Source organism: Stegostoma tigrinum, chromosome 9 (genome assembly GCF_030684315.1).
Source record: "Stegostoma tigrinum isolate sSteTig4 chromosome 9, sSteTig4.hap1, whole genome shotgun sequence".
NCBI classification, from domain to species: Eukaryota; Metazoa; Chordata; class Chondrichthyes; order Orectolobiformes; family Stegostomatidae; genus Stegostoma; species Stegostoma tigrinum.
In genome coordinates this window covers 25,963,788-25,985,640 of record NC_081362.1, presented here as the reverse complement: position 1 = coordinate 25,985,640, position 21,853 = coordinate 25,963,788, and the positions used below count along the sequence as shown (strand labels likewise).

At 39.1% G+C, this 21,853-nt stretch overlaps 1 protein-coding gene across 2 annotated transcripts in view; it reads left to right on the top strand.

Annotated features, from left to right (window-relative positions):
- Positions 1-21,853, top strand: part of igf2r (insulin-like growth factor 2 receptor) — a 183,867-nt gene that overhangs the window by 36,157 nt on the left and 125,857 nt on the right. Inside the window, exons 3-7 of one of the 2 annotated variants that reach the window (XM_048535711.2) lie at positions 1,565-1,689; positions 5,930-6,028; positions 10,094-10,223; positions 16,854-16,971; positions 21,049-21,163. In XM_048535711.2, coding sequence (XP_048391668.2) covers positions 1,565-1,689; positions 5,930-6,028; positions 10,094-10,223; positions 16,854-16,971; positions 21,049-21,163 — 587 coding nt within the window. The remainder of the gene's footprint in view (positions 1-1,564; positions 1,690-5,929; positions 6,029-10,093; positions 10,224-16,853; positions 16,972-21,048; positions 21,164-21,853) is intronic. The other variant, XM_059648421.1, reaches the window with a different exon arrangement.

The window sequence follows — 21,853 nt, the reverse complement described above, 5'->3', positions numbered from 1 at the left end:
ATTTTGAAGGGTGCCCTCAAGTATGGGATATGATGCTCAACGCATCGATTGCCAATTTTGATATGCCACAGTAAAAGACCACAATGAGCCCAACAGAATACCCTTTGTGGTCCAGTTCCTTCCTGGAACGGAGCGACTATACCATGTTCTTTGCCGCCTTCACCGTGTCATTGGTGAGCATCTTGCCAAGATCATCCATGAGCCTCCACTTATCACCTTCAAACAAGCGTCAAACCTTAAACAGACCATTGTTCACAGCAAGCTACCCAGCCTTCAGGACACCATGGACCACAACACCACAAACCTGTCATTGTAACCTCTGCAAGACATGTCACATCATCAACATGGGTATTATCATCACACATGGGAACACCACTTGCCATATACGTGGCAGATACTCACGTGACTTGGCCAATATTGTCGATGTCATATACTGCAAGCAAGGATGCCCCAAGGCATGGTATATTAAGACCATGCTGACACTATGACAATGCATGAATGGACACTGCGCAACAATTGCCAGACAGGAATGTTCCTCAAAATTGGGGAGCACTTCAGCTGTCAAGGATTTTCAGCTTACAATCTTCTGTAAGTGTCCATCAAGGCAGCCTTAGAAACACAACAATGCAGAATCGCCAAGCAGTGGCCAATAGCCAAGTTCTGTACCCATGAAGATGGCCTCAACCGTGATCATGGGTTCATGTCGAACTACATGCAACCTCACCACACTGCTCTGTATCTTTAAAATCTTCCTTACTGTCTGATTTTTATCACCATCACTTGCATAAATTATGATCTCTCTACCTTAATTAGTTTTTGAGTTACTTCTTATTTTGGTTAGACATGTGACTCTTATACCGATCATGTTATTCCAGTCATTTGGGTTGTCTCCAGAACTGCCTTATTTTAATTTTTTTTGTAATTTTCTATATACCTCAATTAATCGGATTATGGGCTATCCCTTCACTTGTTGACACATTACTCACTCTGTCCTACACTTCAGATCACCTGCAGGGACTTATTCAACACTCCGCCTGCACCATTTGTATGATCTTTTGATCTTTCTGTTCATAAATTCTTTGTGTGCTTCTTTCACACTTTGCCTGACGAAGGGGCTATGCTTTGAAAGAGATAACAAAGTGTGAAGCTGGATGAGCACAGCAGGCCAAGCAGCATCTCAGGAGCACAAAAGCTGACATTTCGGGCCTAGACCCTTCTTCAGAGAGGGCTCTGAAAGCTTGTGATTTCAAATAAAACTGTTGAACTATAACCTGGTGTCATGTGACTCACTTTGTACAAAAAGTTGGGATACCTGCCTAATGAAGCTGAGAAGACTTATTTGAACACAAATGTTCTTCAGTACTGGCTTTTGTATTGATTCTTATTGAGGACTGAAATGGGCATGCTTCAAGTGAAGCCAAGGTGACCCCCCCTTTCTGTTGAACCTTTCATCAGCTACCAAATTTAATTTTTAAGTTTCATGAAGCTAGGTAAGTGAAGGTTAGGGAAGTAGCTAAGTCTGTTCATAAGACTCCATTTAGGTAATGTCTGTTGCTTCATCTAGGTGATTATGCATTCAGGACCAGAGGAGTACATCATATTGAGTACAACACCACCGAGAAATGTTCAAAACAGAGCTCTGATCAGACTGTCCAAAGCAGCATCAACTTTTTATGTGGCAAAACTTTGGTGAGTATATGGTTGACTGTATCACCGCCTTCATAAAGTTTAAATCACTCAGCATATAAGTAAAATGTTGAGGCAGGTATTGTTGAGCATTGATACTTTAAAAATCACAGATTAATGTGTCATATGAATTTTTTTGAACTTGTAAGAGATGGTGTTCCAGTTGCTTCCATCTTTATGAAAGCTACTTCAGTGTAGAAACAGTAGCAAAAATGTTTGTGTGAAAATTCTACCCCCTCCCACCCTCCCCTATTTCAGATGAATAGAAGCTGTTTGGCACAATTGGTAAGTGAGTACTGTAGATGGTGATTTACACAATAGATTAATCTTTTTGCATCTGTGCAATAAAAACCAAAGCAGGATGCACATGAGACTTTACAAATTTCTGGCAAGTATTCAAAAGCGAATGTCAAAGGAGTTGAAGCTGAATGGTTCAAGCAATTTTATTTCTCGCAGGGCTGGTTTTAAGCATGAACAGATGAAAAGATTATTTCTCTCCATTAGATTGTAGAATTTTGTGCTGTTTGGTTGCATAAAGTAAGTCAAATATCAGCTAATGACTTTTCATTGTTGCAGCCTCCATTGGCCTGCGATGGATGATTGCAGTGACAGAAATGGAAAAGGGCTCCAGCTATGGCAATTATGATGAACTGAAAAAATTAATTTCCACAGAGACTGCTAGTACCTCAAATGGAGCGAATTTTTTTCGATGAGTTGAGACATACTGGGGCTAAGGAGATGCACATAAGTTGCTGTTTCTTTAGTGTATGGGTCACTGTAGAGTGCTATCTTAATTTGCACAAAGGTGTTATGTGGATTGGTATCCTTTTACGATTTGTGGTGCATGAAACCATTTGCACAGTAATATGAAATGCTGAAATTGGATATTGTCAGACAATTCTACACCATTTGTATCACTTGCAGATCTAATAAGTTGCTGTCAATATTATGACGTTTCAGTTTAAAAATGGCTTCCATTACACAAGCTTTCCTTTTTAAAAAAAAATTAGTCGTTCTTCTAATAGCATAAAATTATGTTTTCAACTTATTCGAATGTATTTTACTGAATGAATCATTTTTAGGGTTACTTGGATTAAGATTATCTTTCATTGCCTGATTGGTAAATTTGTTGGTATGTGATCCCATTTTTGACAAACGGAAGAGGCACTTAGTCTGTGAAGTAGGTGGATCTGGTCCTGAAGATTGTTGTATAATGGTCAAAGGTAACACTTTGCTAGCTTTCTGGCTGTATTGCTCTTGCTGGTCTGTAGCAGCTGCAACTTAATTAATCTGAGGCACAGCCATTAGGCAGTTCCTTCACTTAGTCTCTTGCTGGTGTTCTCAGTAACATCACATTCTCACTACTCCCAAAGAAATGTAATATTGTATAGCAAAAAACTAAGCCACATAAATTTTCAAGTTGTGCAACTCACCTGGTATTTTAGCAATTTAGTAGCATATGACTTCCATTCCAGTCTATCACGGAACTCAGAAAATGTATTCCCTTACAACAGTTTGAGGGTGGTTATTGTTGCAGAAGGCTGTATGATTTATGGGATTAAGTGAGACAGCACCGTGGATTTTATTTGTGGGATTTTTTTTTCCAATCGTGTGCAAGTCCATAATATTTGTAGCACTCCCAGTTAAGTACAAAACCACTAATTCTCTCTTCAGTTGGCTCCTGTACAAACACCTGATATGAAATTTAGGGCTTTTCGTTTTGTTCAGATTAGAGTGGACCTATCTTCTGTAACTGAAAGCAGCTGTATATGAACTGAATTATTTCTGTCACATGTAGGTATTACATTTATCCATTTAAACATATGAAATAATATTGACTGTGCAAAGCTCAAAGCTTAATGTCACTTTCTCAGCTGGTTTTCTGAAATGAGATGCTAAGTTTAAAGATTACTACTTTTCTGCATTCTCCTAAAGGTATTTACTTTTTCCCGTGCATTAACTTGATTAAAATTTGTGGTTTATGTGGAACTTGCATGTACCTCTTTCAAAAGCCGTTTTGTTTCTGAACGTTTGTGTAGAAATGGAGCTCTACAGCATTGATGCTCAACATCTAGTTAAGTTATAAAGAATATCAAATTTATTTAAACGCATATTTTCTTTTTGTGAAGTTTTGTAAAATGTGGCATCATCACTGGATTTTTTAACTTTTTTTGTTTTAAGAAAGCAGTACAGTAGCTCCTGATGTCTTAGTGAGTGAATACACCACGTATCACGCAGCTGAGTTGTGTAAACTGGGCAGATATTCGGCATGTGTTGGGATATCTGGTCTCAACTGTCTCAAGCTTATCTGTGTACTAAGGTGGGTGGGAACATGAGTAGTGAGGTGGAAATTTGTCTGTATATATGCTGCTAGGAAATACTGGTGGATGTCAGTTGAAGACAGGGTTGCTCTTAAGTGATCTTTTCTTAAATACTCATTGTAAGGATTGTGAAAGGGAGATGTGGTAGGATAGGCAAATGATGCTCCAGCTGTTCAGAATTTCTTTATTTAAATTTTTTTTTAAATTTTTAACCTTTTTTAAAATTTTCTTCTTGCCATCCTCCTGTGTGTGTTCTGGCAAAATTGTATAACACATTTCCTTTCACCTTTTCAGGCCCTGGTGATGTCAATACAGCATATACAGACAAATTTCCACGTCACCACTCATGTTCCCACCCACCTTAGCACAACTCTGTTTGCAAAATATTAGCTCTTCCTCCATCTCTGAGGAACAAAAGACTGATCCCTCAAATGGTGCACCAGCCAAACGATTTCCAGCACACTCCACGGTTCAGAAGAAATGTACCAGGATATTGCTTGGAATGGAGGGATTGAGTTATAAAGATAAGCTGAGACTTTTCCTACTGGAGTGTACAAAGTTGAGGAGCAACCTTTTTGAGATTGATAAAATCAGGAGGTGAATAGCAAAGGTCCTTTCCCTAAGTTGGGGGAATTCAGGACTAGGGGGCATATTTTTAGGGTGAGAAGAGAGATTTAATAAGTATATGAGCAACTTTTTTACACAGTGGTTAGTGTGTGGAATGACTGCCAGAGGAAGTGGTGGATACAAATACAATTATGTTTAAAAGACACTTGCAAAAGTACATGAATAGGAGAGGTTTGGAGGGATTTGGGCCAAATGCAGGCAGGTGGGACTAGTTTATTTTGGGAACGTGGCCACTGTGGACCAAAGGGTCTGTTTCCGTGCTGTATGACTTAGTGAAATGAAATTAATAAAACTTTATTTTTTACTGTCCTTCCAGTCTGAAATGTAAGGTACAATTGTTTATTTTTTATAGTTTGAGCAACAAATTGCCTCCATTAGGATTGAAGATATAGGATCTCCAAAGCAGACAGGTTGACTGTTACATGAATGTAATTGGTCAACATGAAATTTGTTTTTAAATTTAAATCAGAATGCTGAGACTGTACAGCAAGTTTGGCATTCTTTGAAACATTAGCTCTGCTTCTATTTCAAGTTGGTGATCTTGTTTATCCACTTTTTCTTTGAAGTTTCCAGCATCCATTTTGCCTTCAGTTGTGAATTAAGTTTTATGCTATCAACCTAATTTTGAATTGGTATGAGTTCACAATGTACAACTGCCTGTAATTTAAATTAATTCGCTAATTAGTCTTATGCAGAAGCCATCAGAGAGGTTTGGCTGTGAGTATAAAAATTACATTTCTTCAATAGTTGAATGAATGGTCTGAACTTAACTGGGACCTGGGACTCTGGCCTGGTAGTGTGTTTTGAAATAAGTGAGACATATTCTCCCCCAGTACTGATGTTCTTCAGACAAATTAGAAATTTCAGTAACTGACTTGACTAAGTAACCTGCATCAAATTATTTGATCTCAATGTAGCAATTTAATTTAGCATGGAAAATGTTTGAACAAACTTCACAGCAAGATTACCGATAATGACTAGAAATAATTGAGACAAAAAATATCTTTCTGTGGAAGAAGATTAAGAACCTGATTGGATATCAAGCTTTGGGAAGATGGAATTTTTAGAAAGCAATTTTTAGGATTGCTAGAGAATATTACATTCAGTTATTTGAGGGCTGTTCATACTTTGAAAGATTTCTACTTAACATCTGCAAAAGGGTTACAGCAATATGTTTACTGTTTACTATTTACTTATTACTGGCTTGCATATTAAATTTTGCTACCAGGGAAGCAGTTTTGTGCTCAACGTCATTCTGTCAGTTTTGGGTAATTCTGATCCCAATTTTTAATCAGGGTAGCCCAGAATTCGTGGCGACTTCTGAATGTGTGCATTACTTTGAATGGAAGACTTTTGTAGCCTGCAAGAAGAGCACCTTCAATCCCCATAAAGAGGTAAATGCAAATATGCCATAATGGTTTAATTTTGAATTGCTAAAGTCCTCATTGGGAGTATAAGTACTGATGTATAACTATGAGGGGAGTGAATAATAGTGTATAAAACACTCCCTGAACTATTTTATACTGGTGATTGAATTGAATGTATTCCTATTTATGTTGACTGCAGCATTTTTGAGTATTTGTGAACTAACAAAAATAGCACTATTTTAAGTTCATTGTAGTGAATGGCTGAGTCTGAACCTTGGTTTGTTTAAAAAGTTAGTTCTGAAAGCTTTTGGGCATGAGGATCCTTTGTTGCGAATCAGTTTTATTTTTCGCTTCAGTTAACAGGTTGAGGCGTAAGTGCAGATGGAGCAATTGCTTATAGTATTTTTAAAATGTAATTTTTTATTTAAAATGTGCTGCTTATATTTGCCAATCCTGCAGTTTCAGGATAACTATTATAGTCTGGTTTTGTTTGTTCTTTTGTGTGCCCTCTCTCTTCTTGGAACATTCCAAACTCTGAATTTGCACCATGAGGATTTGAGATAATACTCTGCGCAGAATCCTCTACCTTCGCTTGCAGCACTGTAACCCGTCCTCTCCTCTGATCAGCTGTTGAAGGAATGACATAATGAATGAAATATTAAATAAGTTAAAAGTATTTAACGCCTCCCTGATTCAAATTGCTATTTTTAATTACTTTGTATGTTAAGTTTTTGCAAACATGTTCTTCTGTTGTCCTGTTTGTTGATTCATACACCCTGAAGCAAAACCATGTGACTGCTGTATGTTCATGGAGCTAATGTCTGAAACTCTTTCTTGCAATGGAGAATGAAATATGCAGCTCACTCATTTCTCCCTTACCTACCCCATGCCCCTCCAAAATATGTACTCTTGAATACATGTGATAGTAAGTTATTGTCCAGACTGTTGTCTATAAGGACCATGATGCTAAGTAGCAGTAAAATGAATCAGAAGATTTGAAATTGGTGCTCTAAGTGGGCATTTTATTAATGAAAATGTATGTAGTTGTTGCAGCTATAGCAGCTCTGTTTTCCAGTATGAAAGTAGCATTACCTACTTATAGTTTGTATCTCCTCCAGCAGTACTGTTGAACTCCTGAGGACTGACCATGTGTCCGCACACCTGGAATGTTGTTAAGGTCATGGTTCCTCAGCCTGGAGTAAGCAGTTTACTGCTCGGCTTCGTTTTGGAAAATAAGCCCACCACCAACAAGAGGTTCAACTGCAACCTGCCAAACAACTGAAGTGTACTTCAATTCAGTAAATGCATATTTAGTAGAATATTGAAATAAGAATCAGTGAGAAAGGGTTTGACTTCTATCAGATTTTCTAGTCATCCAACTTGTGTTGTTCAGTCTAGTGCTGCTTAGGTTCTCATCACACTGAGAGTGAATGCTTACAATGGAAAGCTTTTCACGTTTTGAATTAGATAAATAATGATATTGTCTTAAAAACAAGCTGCTGGAAATACCCAGGTCAGACAGTTTCTCTGGATAGAAGCAACTTTCAGGTTAATGACTCTTTGTTGGAATTGCAATAGTTGCATATATAACTAGTCTTCAGCAAATTGAAAGTGGTGGGTGCAGATAAAGAACAAAAGTAGAAGGTCTAGTTTGTGAAAGACTGTGTAGATAAATTACCAAAAGAATTAAAACTGCAAGACCAAAGGTAATGGGATAGGAAAGGATCATAGGATGTGGATAAAGGAATTTTGACAAGAATTATGAGCAGCTGCTGATCAAAACCAAGCATCGTATCAAAAGACTATTGCTGTAGGAAGGGGAAGATGTGTTTGGTGACATCACTAAAGGTGGTGGAAAGAGCAAGAATTGATCTGTTGAAAATGGAGATGCATGAAGTGTAAGGTTGAGTGCAAGGGAACTTATATTGGCTTAAGGGTGAAAGAAGAGAAGATTTGGAGTAGAAATTCAGGATTGTGACCGTCTACCCTCCGTGGTGGAAGAGAATCCTTGTTTGAAGAAAAATTGACATATTGGAGATGTTGGTATCAATCCCTGTTATGACGTAATAGCTGCAAGTTTTTTCAGTTGGAGGATTGTGTTCTGTCGGTAAGAACCATCTAAATACAGAAATCTGCTCTTCTGAAAAGGATTAAAACAACTCCGAACATCATAACCTTGAATGTTTGAGTTTCTTCATGATGGAGATGATCGGTTAAGTTTTTCTTTGTGTACCTAGTTTTTACCACAGGCAAAAATATGGACTTGTATGTTTGAGTTCTTGATTTTTCTCCTTTTTGTTGTCTCTTGTAATTATTTGCAGTCAGTTTTGCACAAAATGTTTATTTACTCACACTTTATACATAGTCATGTGAGGAATAATCTGATGCACAGAACCTACAAAGTTATGCACCTAAGCTCAGACTGCATAGCATTTCACAGAATCTCAAAATTCTTAGGGTGCAAGAGGCCATTCAACCCATTGTGTCCCTACCTTCAAAAGAGCATCATTAGCCAGCACCAATCTGTTATGTTTTCCCTGTGCCCTTATATGTTGTTTCTGTCAAAATAGTTATCCAATGCCCTCTTGAATGCCTCGATTGAACTTGCCTCTATCACATTGAGGCAGTGCATTCCATATCCTAACTAGCTGAGTGTTTTTTTTCCTCTCATCACTTTTAAACTATGCTGCCTCCTTCTTGCCCCTTTTATGCTTGGGAACAGATTCTCCCTATCTACTGTATTCAACCTGCTCATGGCTTTGAAAACCTCTTTCAAATGTTGTCTCAGGAGAACAAACCGAACTTCAATCTGTCTTCATAATTGAAGTTTCTTGCTCCTAAAACCATTTCAGGAAATCACTTCCGCGCACACTCCAAGACATTTACATCTTTCCTCTGATGTACTCCCCTATATATAATGCTCCACCTGGCAAGTATCTTGTACAAGGTCAAAATTACCTTCTCGGAGAATTTTTATTTAATGTCCTACTTCTGTGAGTGGGCAGCCATATAGCTGGCAATATAGTGACTTTTAAAATGTGCAGCTGCATTTACATTACAGTGCTTAAGCACCTGATATTTGATTTAAGGTCCCCTCTCTCCTTTGTGCCACTTCTCAGCTTGCACTGCTCTAATGGTCGATTCTTAGTCCATCATCTCTGATTACTTGCTGTTTCCTTGCCTATTACTTAATTTATCACTCCACAAAATCAGTCAGTGACCATTTTTTAAAAAAAACTCAGTACACAGTAAATTTATTTAGTCACATCCATAGAAACAAGTTAATAAGAGTTTCCAAACATGAGCACGTGCTATGCTTCGTCCCACATAATCAGACCTTGAACATTGCAACCACCCAGGCATTACTATTTGGCAGTATCTCTCTCGATTCAAATTCTGGCACGTGTGCTTTCTCCAAAGTGATGTGTTTAACTTGCTAAAAAAAAACCCCACCTTTTTCAGTACTGTCAGACATTTTTTTCTATTAATGACACAGCTGTGAATGTCATTGTGGGTCAATGCCCAGTGGCTAATTGAGCTTGCAAGTTGCGTTTGCTTTCTAAACAATTATTAAAACAGACAAACTCCCTTCACTAAATTGCTTGCTGTTAATAGTTCATGTTCAGCAGGCTTCAGTTGATTATTTAGGAAGTATTGGTAGATTGAAGCAGAGAGATCTAAATGTGATTTCCAACTAACTTTTATCTGTTCTGAAGCAAACTCTTCAAATTGATCACTGAATAAGCCTTTAACAGTGCTCAATATGTAAAATAGCCCTATTAAAGTACATTTTTGAACACGTTTTGTGGGTAGATCTGAGTATTGAAGGCATATTCCACTCATTTTCCATCTATTGCTTCCCAATGGATGGAAGATGTGGAAACTAAGCATCAGTTCCCAGACAATGAAGGTGATGAATTGGGATTACTGCAGAAAGTGTGCATTAATCAAATTGTCATTGGTTTCTGTTTTGCCTATGATAGTTCTTTGCTCTTAATTAAGGTATTTATTCATGACGTGACAGATGTTCCTTGATTGAATTTACTAAAAACCTATTCATTTATGTGCACTTAACATGTTAACTTTTTTAAGGTTCCTTGTTACATCATTGATGAAGTTGGAAAGAAACGTGATCTGAATCCGCTCATAAAGATGTCAGGAGGCTATTTGGTTGATTCTCCTGATGATGATGATTTGTATATCAACATTTGTAGAGATATAGGTTAGTTACCTTTTCTCAACTGATTAATTTCTCCTAGCTTGCATTGAGTTCATGAACTTTGTACCCTATTTACTTAACAATGTCACTCATTACTGGTCTCATTGTGAAATCAAATAATATATAAAGCCATTTATGATTTTCTTTTAAAGAAAGGAAATAATTGACCAACTAATCAAAGTTAAAGCTAAAATCAATGGTTCATATGGGTTGCATCTGTGAAATGTAAAAGGGACTCTTACAGAAATGTAAGAGAAACAAATACTGCCCTAAAACTTGTGACAGCTTATGTGATTCTGACATAAGAAAGATAAAAGCGTGTGGAGGAAAACTAAGTCCATTTAGCTTGACAGTGGCAGGAAAAATTGTGGAGTCCTGACTCAAAGGTGTATTAGAAAACACCTGTAAAGTGAAAGTACCAGTGAGTCAGTTCCAGTTCCAAAAGGGACAGTGTATATAACCAACCTAAGATCTTCTAAAAAAAATTTAGAGTAAATAAAGTCAAGGATTTCCATTGATAATGGGAACTGCAGATGCTGGAGAATCCAAGATAACAAAGTGTGGAGCTGGATGAACACAGCAGGCCAAGCAGCCTCCTTCCCGCCCCTCCTGTTTATTCCAGTACCCTCTCCTCATCCCGCTCTCTGATGAAGGGTCTAGGCCTGAAACGTCAGCTTTTGTGCTCCTGAGATGCTGCTTGGCCTGCTGTGTTCATCCAGCTCCACACTTTGTTATCTTGGATTTCCATCATGCTTTTATAAGCAATCGCATAGTAGACTGAAGCTAAGATTAGAATATGGAGTCAGACACAAGAAGCTAGTCACAAAACAAAATGAAGTGGGGGGCGGGGTTAAATGCAGTTACTCAAGCTGGCAAGTGCTGTTCCACAAGTTCAGTTCCAGAGCACTGTCAGCTGTTTCAATAAATGGTATGGAGTCTGAAATTCAAAGTATTTTACAACTTGAAGATGATATCTAATTGGAGTGAAAGTTTTAGTATAGAAGAGAACTGGCATAAAATCACAAACATTATGAAATTTGATGGGTGCAAACGGACAAGTCGGCCTTAACGTTGAGAGGTATGTTTAAGTGCCCACATCCTCCTCGGAAGGTTATTGGCTAATGAGTAGTGGAACAGAAGATTTGGGAATATAGACATACATACCACTAAAAGTAGATATCAAGGCACTGAATGTGCAAAAATGATCGTCTGGAATGATATAGAAATGAGAGACTCTATCTTTCAGGAGATAGAACAGACTGGGGCTTTTTTCTTAACAGAAGGCTTATCGATGGCTTAATAGAGGCCTTTATGTTATTAAAAAATTGGATAGTGTACATATGAAAGATCTTGACTTCTAGAAGAAACTAAAACTAGAGATGAATGTTTGTCATTAATAATGCAACGGGAAATTTAAGACAACCTTCGTTTTGCAAAGAGAGAATGCCAAAATTCCTGTCGGAAGAGAGCTGAAAGCATTTCTTCTATGGGAAATGAGTTGGTGTTGCCCATTTCTAATTGGTCTTGTACGTAATAGCTTGCTAGGTCATTTTCAGAGAAATTAAGAGTTGCATGTAGGCCAAAGCAAGTAAGTGGTAGTAGGAGCTGCAGATGCTGGAGAATCTGAGATAACAAGGTATAGAGCTGGATGAACACAGGCCAAGCAGCATCAGAGGAACAGGAAGGCCTGAAACCTCAGCCTAGACTCTTTTCTGAAGAAGGGTCTAGGCCTGAAACGCCAGCCTCCTTGCTCCTCTGCTGCTTGGCCTGCTGTGTTCATCCAGCTCTATACCTTTTTTATCTCAAACCAGGTAAGGTTTGCTTCCAGTAATGTAGTTTCATGGTTACAATTAAAATATTGATTGTCTTTTAATTCTGGATTTAATTGATTTTTAAACTCCTCCTCCACCTGCTATTTTGGTATTTGAAACTGTATCCCTCAGGCATCTGACTATGCCTCAGGATTACTGGCCTAAAAGCATTATCGCTGTCCAACTCCTCCCATGCTCATGTAGATTTAATTGAGGAAAGCTAGGTAAGTACAATGAGAGAAATGAATAGAAAGATGTTGGGATAGAGTGTGAGCATTGGTATTGGATTGTAAAAAACAATGCAGGAAATTGTCAGCAATTCAGACCAGTTGTGTTGAGAGTTAACTTTTTGGACTCTCATTTTCAGCTGAACTGGATAGTCAAATGTACACAAGAACCCGCTTTAAACATGTGAAACGAGGGTGGGATAAAGAACAAACAGAATGTCAAAGGATTGTAAGTGGGAGAGATTGTGTTTGAAACATTTGGTTGTACAAGGCTACAGGAAGTGGTTAGGAGACGAGTAGGAAACATTAGATGTGGTGTGAATGACATTTAACAGCTGTTGGTTTCAAAAGCAAATGGAGAAAACATGAGTAAAACCAAAACCTGCAAACCAATGTGGATAAAGATCACAGTCTGAAATTGTTGAACTGCGTACTGAATCTGGAAGACTCTGGAGGTCTACTAAAAAGATGAGGTACTGTTCTGAGTTTCCACTGAGATTAATTGTAACACTGAGTCAGTGCAGTGGTCAATGAGGGAAAATTGGAGAATTAAAATGACAGCATTTTGCCTGTGGTCGCCAAATCTGCTTCTGATTTCCAGGTGTAGAGAAGACAACATATGAATAATGTTCTAGATTTAAAAACAGTACTCATAAGTAGTTGCTTCACGTGGCAAGTGTATTATATGATTTAAAAAAAAAATGTGGAGTAAGAGCAGTTGTATCTCTGTTTGCATGAAAAGATGCTGTGAAAATAAGAAATGTAGATTCAGTGTCTGAAAGCAAACAGCTCTTTTTGAAATGGTAAAAGTGGTGAGGGGGTGGAAAGGTGTTTGGAGGAATCCCAATTTATGATTTGAAATAGTGGAATGTGCTGCTCAACTGTATGAAGTGAGGACCTAAGGAATGCTATCCTTGCTTGGGAGGGGAGATGGTGAGAACAGAACTGCAGAAAATAAGAAATACACAGTAGAGGTCTCTTAACCACTGGGAGTTTCGAGTTGAGGAAAGAGGGCACATTAAGCACTCCTTAGGAAGGTCACATCATTAGAACAGGTGCGACAGAGACCGAAAAACTCAGAAAACGGATTGGAATCTTCTCAGAAGTGAAGAATGGGGCAAATAGTCAAGGTGGTGGGGCTGCCAGTGGTCTTAATATTTGTTAACTATCTCCGATAAAATTGAAAAAATTTATGACCTGTCTTTTTACATTCATGTGGGCCATCTCTAACACTTGCCTTGCTCAATTTTTGGGGATAGGTCAGGTTGAGGACAGCAGATGTTAAGAGGGTCTGTCTGAAAGCAATGGTAAGGTGAGTTTATACAATGTTTCCATTTGGGTTGAGAGAAGGAATGAAATCCTCAAATGTTTCAAAAAATGGAGGAGGCGCCTCAGACTGGAGCAAGGAGAGTTCTCACACCCCACAAAAGAAAGCATAACTTGGAATGGTGCACACGTTCAGTTCTGCCTTTTATCTGGAGAAAGTGAATGGGATTGAAGTTCTTCAATATCAGATCAAATTTAGCGAGGTTGGAGAATCTGGCCCTTTTTGTTTACGGGAGAAATCCCTTAAAATCAAATCTTGCCACGGCAAATGATGGAATTTGAATGCAATAAATATGTGGAATTAAGAGTCTAATGGTGATCATGAATCCACTCTGGATTGTCAGAAAAACAATCACTAATGCCCTTTAGGGAAGGGAACTACCTCGTTACCTGGCTTGGCCTACTTCTGATTCCAGACCCACAGCAATGTGGTTGACTCTTAACTGCCCCCTGGGTAATTAGGGATGGGCGATCAATGCTGTTAGCCCACTAATGAATAAAGAAGGAAGCTGAGTTCTATTCATGCTATTACACCGAAACTGGATTACAAAGACGAGTGGTGGGGGTGGTTGGTGATGTAGAAACTGAGAAGGAGAATTGTGTTCATTGAGGCAGTGTAGACTAAAACACTTGGTATACCAGGGCAATCCTGTTGGTAGATTTTGAAAACGAGGTTTGAAGCAGGCTGTTTGAGGTTGGATATGAAAGTTCATTTTACTGCATTGCAAACACGATGTAGAATTCAACAAATATCCTGTGCCTAGTTTTGACATGTTTTAGATTTAGTAATTTTTTGGGGGTTTGAAAAGCAGCTTGTTCTGTTATTTGCCATGCCCTTAGAGACGTGTATTTTGCTTTACATATTCCCTTACCACTGCCTTTTGGCCTTGCATCATCTACTCTGTACTTTAATCTCTCCTGTCTTGCAGTCTTTTGCCTGTTTTCATATTCTTGCCACTTAACTTGCTGTTTAACATTTTCTAGTTTTAATGAAAGGTAGTTGACTGGTATGTTAACACACTCATTCAGCAGGTGTTAACTAACCTGTGGATTTGCAGCATGTTCTATTGCTATTTCAGACTCCCAATTCTCAGTACTTTGTTCTAAACACAAGTTGGGAAAACGTTACAAATTTAACTAATCATAGAATTCCTACAGTGTGGAAACAGGCCCTTTGGCCCAAGTCCACACCAATCCTCTGATCATCCCACCTAATCTACACATCCCTGAACACTCTGGGCGATTTAGCATGGCCTGTCCACCTAGCCTGCATATCTTTGGACTATGGGAGGAAACCGGAGCTCCCGGAGGAACCCTCACAGGTATGGGGATAATGTGCAAACTCCACACAGTCGCTTGAGTGTGGAATTGGACCCGGGACTCTGGTGGTGTGAGGTAGCAGTGCCAACCACTTAGTCTTAAATTTGTTACTGTACTTCACAGCACACTTGTCTGTGTGACTTTGAATAATGTTCTCAGTTTTGCAAACATGTTTGAATACTTTCAGTACTTTGCCTACTGTACATAGCCAAAAGTATGTGGTAAAAATCGAAAGAATTGCGGGATGCTGTAAATCAGGAACAAAAATAGAAGTTGCTGGAAAAGCTCTTTAAGCCTGGCAGCAACTGTGAATTAAAAATCAGTTAATGTTTCGGGTCTGGTGACCCTTCCTCAGAACTGATGGTGGCTGGGAAAACAATGGCTTATATGCAGAAAATAGGAAAGGGTTGGGGTAGGGAATGAATGATTGGATAGAGCCTAAAGAGAGAGAGAAGAGTGGTTGGATAGACAAAGGAAGTGATAACTATCTAGCTAGGAGGGTCAATAGTCCTTCATAGGGACTGTTAGTGACTAACAATATGTAGTGTGTAATGGGAGGCTGTGATATCAAGGCCTGATGTGAGGTGGGGGTCTAGGACATGGGAGAATTTAGGGCCTAAACTCTCTTGAACTTGATTTATAGAGTTCAGAAGGCTGCAGGGTCCCCAAGCGGAAAATGAGATGGTGTTCTTCCAGCTTGCGGTTAAACACTGCAGCAAGCCAGAGACATGTTAGCCAGGGAGCAGGATGGTGTGTTGAAGTAGCAGGCAACAGGTAGCTCAGGGACAGTCACCCAGTCTACACTTCACAGAACGTCGACATTCTGCTTGCAAAAAAGACGCTGAGCTACCTGTTGCCTGCTACTTCAACACACCACCTTGTTCCCTAGCCAACATCTGTGACTGTAGCTTGCTGCAGTGTTCCACTGAAGCTCAGCGCAGGCTACAAGAACAATGGACTGAATAGAGTTCAATAGAGTTTAGGCCCTAAATTCTCCCATGTCCTAGCCCCCTACCTTGGCCTGTTGTGCGGTTGGGGACCCTGCAGCCTTCCCGACTCTCTCTATCAAGTTAAATAATTCTAGGACTTAAACTCTCCCTTGTCCCAGGCCTTGTTATCACAGCCTACCATTACACACCACCTGTTGTTAGCCACTAATGGTCCCCATTAACAACTATTCACCCTCCTAGCCAGATCGTGATCAACTCCTTTGTCCGACCGTTCTTCTCTCTCTCTCTTTAGGCTCTATCCTGTTGTTTACTGCCTACCCCACTTGACCCTCCCTATTTTCTGCTTGTAAGCTGACATTTTCCCACCTGCCATCAGTTCTGAGGAAGGGTCACTGGCCCTGAAACGTTAACTCTGGATTTTTTTTTTTTCTTCACAGATGTTACCAGACCTGCTGAGCTTTTCCAGCAACTAATACTTTTGGAACAAAAACAGGTGTTTGATTCTATTCGCCCATCATTGGGACATGGAGTCTAAGTATCTGGCATTGCGTCAACACTGAAATTCCTATATCCCATTGTTCAGTATCAGTCAACCTAACAATGTGCCTCACCTGTTGGAAAGCTGCACATTTGTTTGCAGGTTGAAAGGAACATGTCCAAGCATGTGCTGCTTTTAAATGAAGTAGAAGTATTCGGATATATTCTCTAACACCTTGACCAATTAATTGACTTAACAAACAATTAGTGCCCTTTTCCTCTGTATTCTGAATTATAGCTTCCTTTTGAAATATTGCACTTTTACCTTCTGTTCTGATGAGTCCAAGACAATATGTTTTGATGGAATTATTCTTAAGCAAATTTTTTGTAACTGGATCGTTGAGTGGCTCCCTTTTGTGCTGTAATTACTTCACAATGCTTGAATTTATGAAGTGAGGAAGCAGTGTGCAAGTAAAAGGTTTTGGTTCTAGTTTTTAATAGTATTATTTGTTTAACTACTAGCTCCTTCAGGCAAGACCTCAGCATGTAAACCTGGCAGTAGTGCCTGCTTGTTGAAAGGATCCACTGCATTTGATGTTGGCCAACCAACAGATGCTTTGAAACTAGTTGGCAAAGACAGGTAGGAAATGTGTCATTGGAATTCCAAGCGTTACATTTGATTTTGATTTATCAGAAGAAAATTTTAAATGTAGAGCTTACAGTATGTTTACATTGAAGTCATTTTGTGTATAATTTCCACTTTAACCTGAAATTCTGATTTTTTTTTATATATAGCCTTTTGATGTCTGTATAGTTGAGAACTAAGTATTTAAATGTTTTATAACAATCAGTTTCCTGAGATGTTAGATATTCAGCTAACGGACATGGGCTCATGTTTTAATATCCCTTCTTGGACTGCAATTTCTGATGTAATTTCGAAATTACTAGTCCTATAGTTACTTGACAATTTTCAGGGTCTTAGTTGCATTTTACTTTTTTGATTTAATCACCAGCTACATGCAGTGCATTTAACTATCATATTTTCCATTAGTCTTCACTTTCTCATGTTTTAGAATGGTAAACATTATTTCCTGTATAATAGATCTAAGATAGAAGTGAAATTATGCATGAAATTGACATTGAGAAGTGGTGAAAAACTCTTTGCAGATATTTTGCATTGGAAATCAAATTTAAGGTAAATGAATGCATACAAGGTCTTTTGAATGTATTCAGACGCGCAAGTCTTCATGTACATTGTACGTGGGAAACAGGTGATCACGTTTCCTCCTCCCCTACCGGCCCTGCCCACCCAATTCCTCACTTATGGCATAGCCAGCAATGCCCATAAGCTATCAATTTATTGCCCTTAAGGAGGTGGGTGAGCTACCTTCTTGAACCATTGCAGTCTTGAGTGTACCTACACTCCAATAGTGCAGATAGAATGGGGGTTCCAGGTTTTTAACCCAGTGTCAATGAAGGAACAGTGAGCAGTATAGTTCCGAGTCAAGATGATGGGAGAGTTGGCGGGAACTCTGCAATGGTGATTCCATGCATCCACCCCACTGCTCCGCCCACCCTCACCCACGTAGAGCTTTGAGGGTTTGGAAGGTACTGCTGGTGGACTTTTGATCACCTCCACTGTGTACCAGGGATAAAGCACACGAATAATGAAAGTGGTTGATGGGCAGCTTTCTCTTGGATAGTGTCAGACATTTGAGATGTTGGCAAGCATAGAGGAGGTGAGTGAACTGTTTACTACAGATTTTTTTTTAGTTTTGGGTCTGTTCTTGTTACCAGAGTCTGTCCGATCCGGTTTAGTTTCTAGTCAACTGTAATCCCCAGGATGCTGGTGGAGAATTCAGTGGTGGAAATACCTTGTTTTGAAAACCCTGTACCTAAATGCAGTTCTTGGAATAAAGTTGATGAGCTGATGGCACAGAGATAAATGGGTACAACCTGGTGGAGATTACTGAAATGTGGTTTACAGGAAGATCAGGACTGGAGGTTAAATGCCCATGGGTTCTCCTTATTCCAAAAAGATAAGCAAAGGACGACTTGCTTTATTGGTTAAGGATGCCTTCAAGGCTGTATTAAGAAACGCTTTTGGCCCCAGCGACCGAAATATTTATTAAGTTCAGATGGAAATGAAAAGCAAGGGAAGAAATACTTTGGTAAGAGTAATTTAAAGATATGCAAATAGTACTTATGAAGCATAGCACAGTACAAACCAGGAGATAATGAGGGCTTGTGAGAAGGGCACACAGTAATTATGGATGATTTGAACGTGCATATTGACTGGATTAATCAACTTGGGAAGTATTGCCTCAAAGAAAGATATGTAGAGTATATGAAGGGTTGTTTCAGAGCAACATGTCATCAAACCAGCCAGAGAATTGGCTACTTTAGATTTGGTGTCATGTAATGAGGAAGGATTGTTAAAAGGCCTTATTAGTGAGGATCCTGTTTGAAGGTGTAACCACAAGATGTTAGAGTTTCAGATTCAGATGGAAAGAACAAGAGTTGGCCCTTGTGGACTGAGCAATGTGTTAATAGCCAGGACAAATAAAGAACAGTGGAAAATACTTAGGGAGATACTTAACACCTCCTCAAGTAGAGTGTATTCTCTTCTTGCTCTCAAGTTCTAATAAGGTGAAAAATCATCCATGGCTTAACAAGGAAGTCAAGGATAAGATAGGCCAAAACTAGGGCATATCAAACCACAAAAGCTACTGGCACGCTAGAGGATTGGGAGAACTCTAAACCTTAGCAAGGGGTTACTAATAACAAATCAAAGAGCTAAGATGAACTGCAAAAGGAAACAAACAGAAATACTAACAGCATTGATATCAAAAGCTTTTAAAATGTGTAAAAAGGATGAAAATCTTAATGAAATTACAATAGCCAGGGAGAAGGTATTATGTAAACTGATGGGATTAAAGGCAGGTGGACAGCACCCTAGGATATTAAAGCATGTGGCAGCAGATAGCAGATGGATTAGTTATGATATTCCAAAATTCACTCCATTCTGGAAAGGCCACCATGAATGGAAACATGCTAACATGCACCCTAGTCAAAAAAGGACATGGCAGAAGTAAAACTAACTGATCTGTGGTGGGGAAGTTGCTGGAGTCTGCCTTTAAAGGAGGAGATAACTGGACATTTGAGGAAAACAAGACTCAATGTGCCAGTGTTATAAAGGGCAAGTTATGCTTGACAAATTCGCTGGAGTTCTTTTTGAGGATGCGACCAGACATGTGGATAGTGGGGATCCAGTGGACGTGGTACATGAAGACTTTCAAGAGGCATTTGACAAGGTGCTGCATAAAGGATTGATCCAGAAGGTTAGGTTTTGGGTGTTAAGGATGGCGTATTGGCTTGAATAGAGGCTCGGTTGACTGACAGCGTACGGTTGGGACAGATGGGTCCTTCTCTAGTGAACCATTCCTAGTTGGGTGCCACAGCATTCCATTCACAGACCTCAACTCTTTGCAATCCGTATAAATGATCTGCAAGCTGGAACAGTGTAGCGTAGCAAAATTTGCTGATGATACTGATGTAGGTGAGAAAGGAGGTTGTGATGAAAGAGAATTTACTCCGTTTTTATCAAACTGCTACAAAGTGTGAACAACAGAATAAAACTGGATGCAGCACCATCTACTGTACTCTTATTACAATACTAGCTGGGCAACATGACTGCCTCATTTAGTGCAGTGGTATTGCCTCGCAACAGAATGGAAACTGTCTTTCATATGAAGTTGGGACTGGGTAGTAGTTGTTTCGATTAATACTGTATAGACAGATGCATCTGTGGTAGGTGCATTTTGATGACTAGGTCATTCACTCCACCTTGGCTGGTTCTCCACCTTTTGTGACGCAGTCTAGAAGCTGTGTCCTCTTGGGATTCTGCCAACTCTGTCAGGCTGATACTAAACCACTCTTGACAATAGACACTTGAAGTCTCCGATACAGATTGTTCTGTGCCGTTTGCACCTTTTTGGACTTCTTGAAGTAACGTTCAACATTTACTAATTTCTCAGTTGAGCGCAATGGGTATGTAATAATCAGGAGGAACTTGTGTGATTTGACCTAATGGCGATATACTCGCAGGATAACTCCTTCCTGCTTTATATAGCACTGTGCTGCCACCTCTTTTGGCTTGCCCTATCTAGGGACAGATATTGGTGGTATCTAGGACATAATTTATAGCCACAGAATCATTCCGTTTACAAACTAGTTGATCAATAGTCTATCGGTGTGAGACAGGTGTTTCAATTTTGGCACAAACCCCAGATGATGGAAATGAAGACTTTGCAGTGTTTTCAAAATTTGTGCTTGCTGGTGTACATCCTGGTGCTTAGATTTAATGCCAGGTGCTGCATCCAGTTTTATTCTTTTGTTTAGTTTGTAGCAGTTCAATAAAAATGGAGTGGCTTGCTAAGTCCATTTCAAAGGGCAGTTAGGAATTGATGGTATTGTCGAGAGTCTGGAGTTGCAGGTACCAAGTAAGGGTGGCAGATTTCCTTTCCAAAGTTGTGAACAAGTTGGATTTTATGAAACCGAGCACACAGTCACATTTTGCTAATTGAATTTCGCCATCTGACAAAGTTGAATTTAAACCTGTGTCTTCATAACATTAGGGGTTCTGGATTATTTGTTCAGTGATACATTCAATGTGCCTTTAATGCAATTTTTAATTGTCCTTCAATTTATGTTTCAGGTTAATGCTTCGCTATGCTAAAGAACACATTAGAGATGAAAAGTCACCAGCATTTTGTGGCAATCATAAACCTGCTGTCACCATCACTTTAATCTGTCCCTCTGGAAGGAGACAGGTTTGTAAATAGGTTGAAAACATTTGTACTGAAATGGAAAGCTGATCTTTTCTGGATGGAATATGAATAATTGAGGAATAGTACAACTGTTTTTTCCTCAGCTAAACCTCTTCAGTTGAAAGAGTTTTTAAGTTGTACATGTTTAATAATTACTACTGTTGATTTTTATTGCAGCAATTTGATCTGTCTTTAATTCTGCTTCCTTAGAACATTTATCTTTTCTAAAATGTTTCATTTTGATTCCCATTTTAATACATACTTCCATCTTTGTCTAGTGGCCTTAACTTTGAGAGCTTTGGCTATAATGTTGACCAGCTAGTGTTGTAATAAGAGTACAGTAGATGTTCAAAAAGTTTGACCATTTGTCCTCTTTGAGCCACTGTACCAATCAATGTAATCATGATTGATCTTCTACCCCTTTCTGCTTTCTGCAAATTTTCCTAATTCTTTAATTGTATGAGACGTCAAAAGTTTGTTTGAGCCTTGAATACGTTGAGTGAACTTCTGCAGCCTCATTGGGAAGGGATTTCTAAAGGTGTACACTCTTCTGAAGGTTTTCCTCAGCTCAGTCCCAAATGTTCAAGACTTGGCCTGAAACTGACTTTGTAATCTAAATTCCCCAAGCAGAGGAAACTTCCTTTCAGCATCCACCTTGTTGACTCCTTTCAGAATTTTGTATCTTTTTAAAGA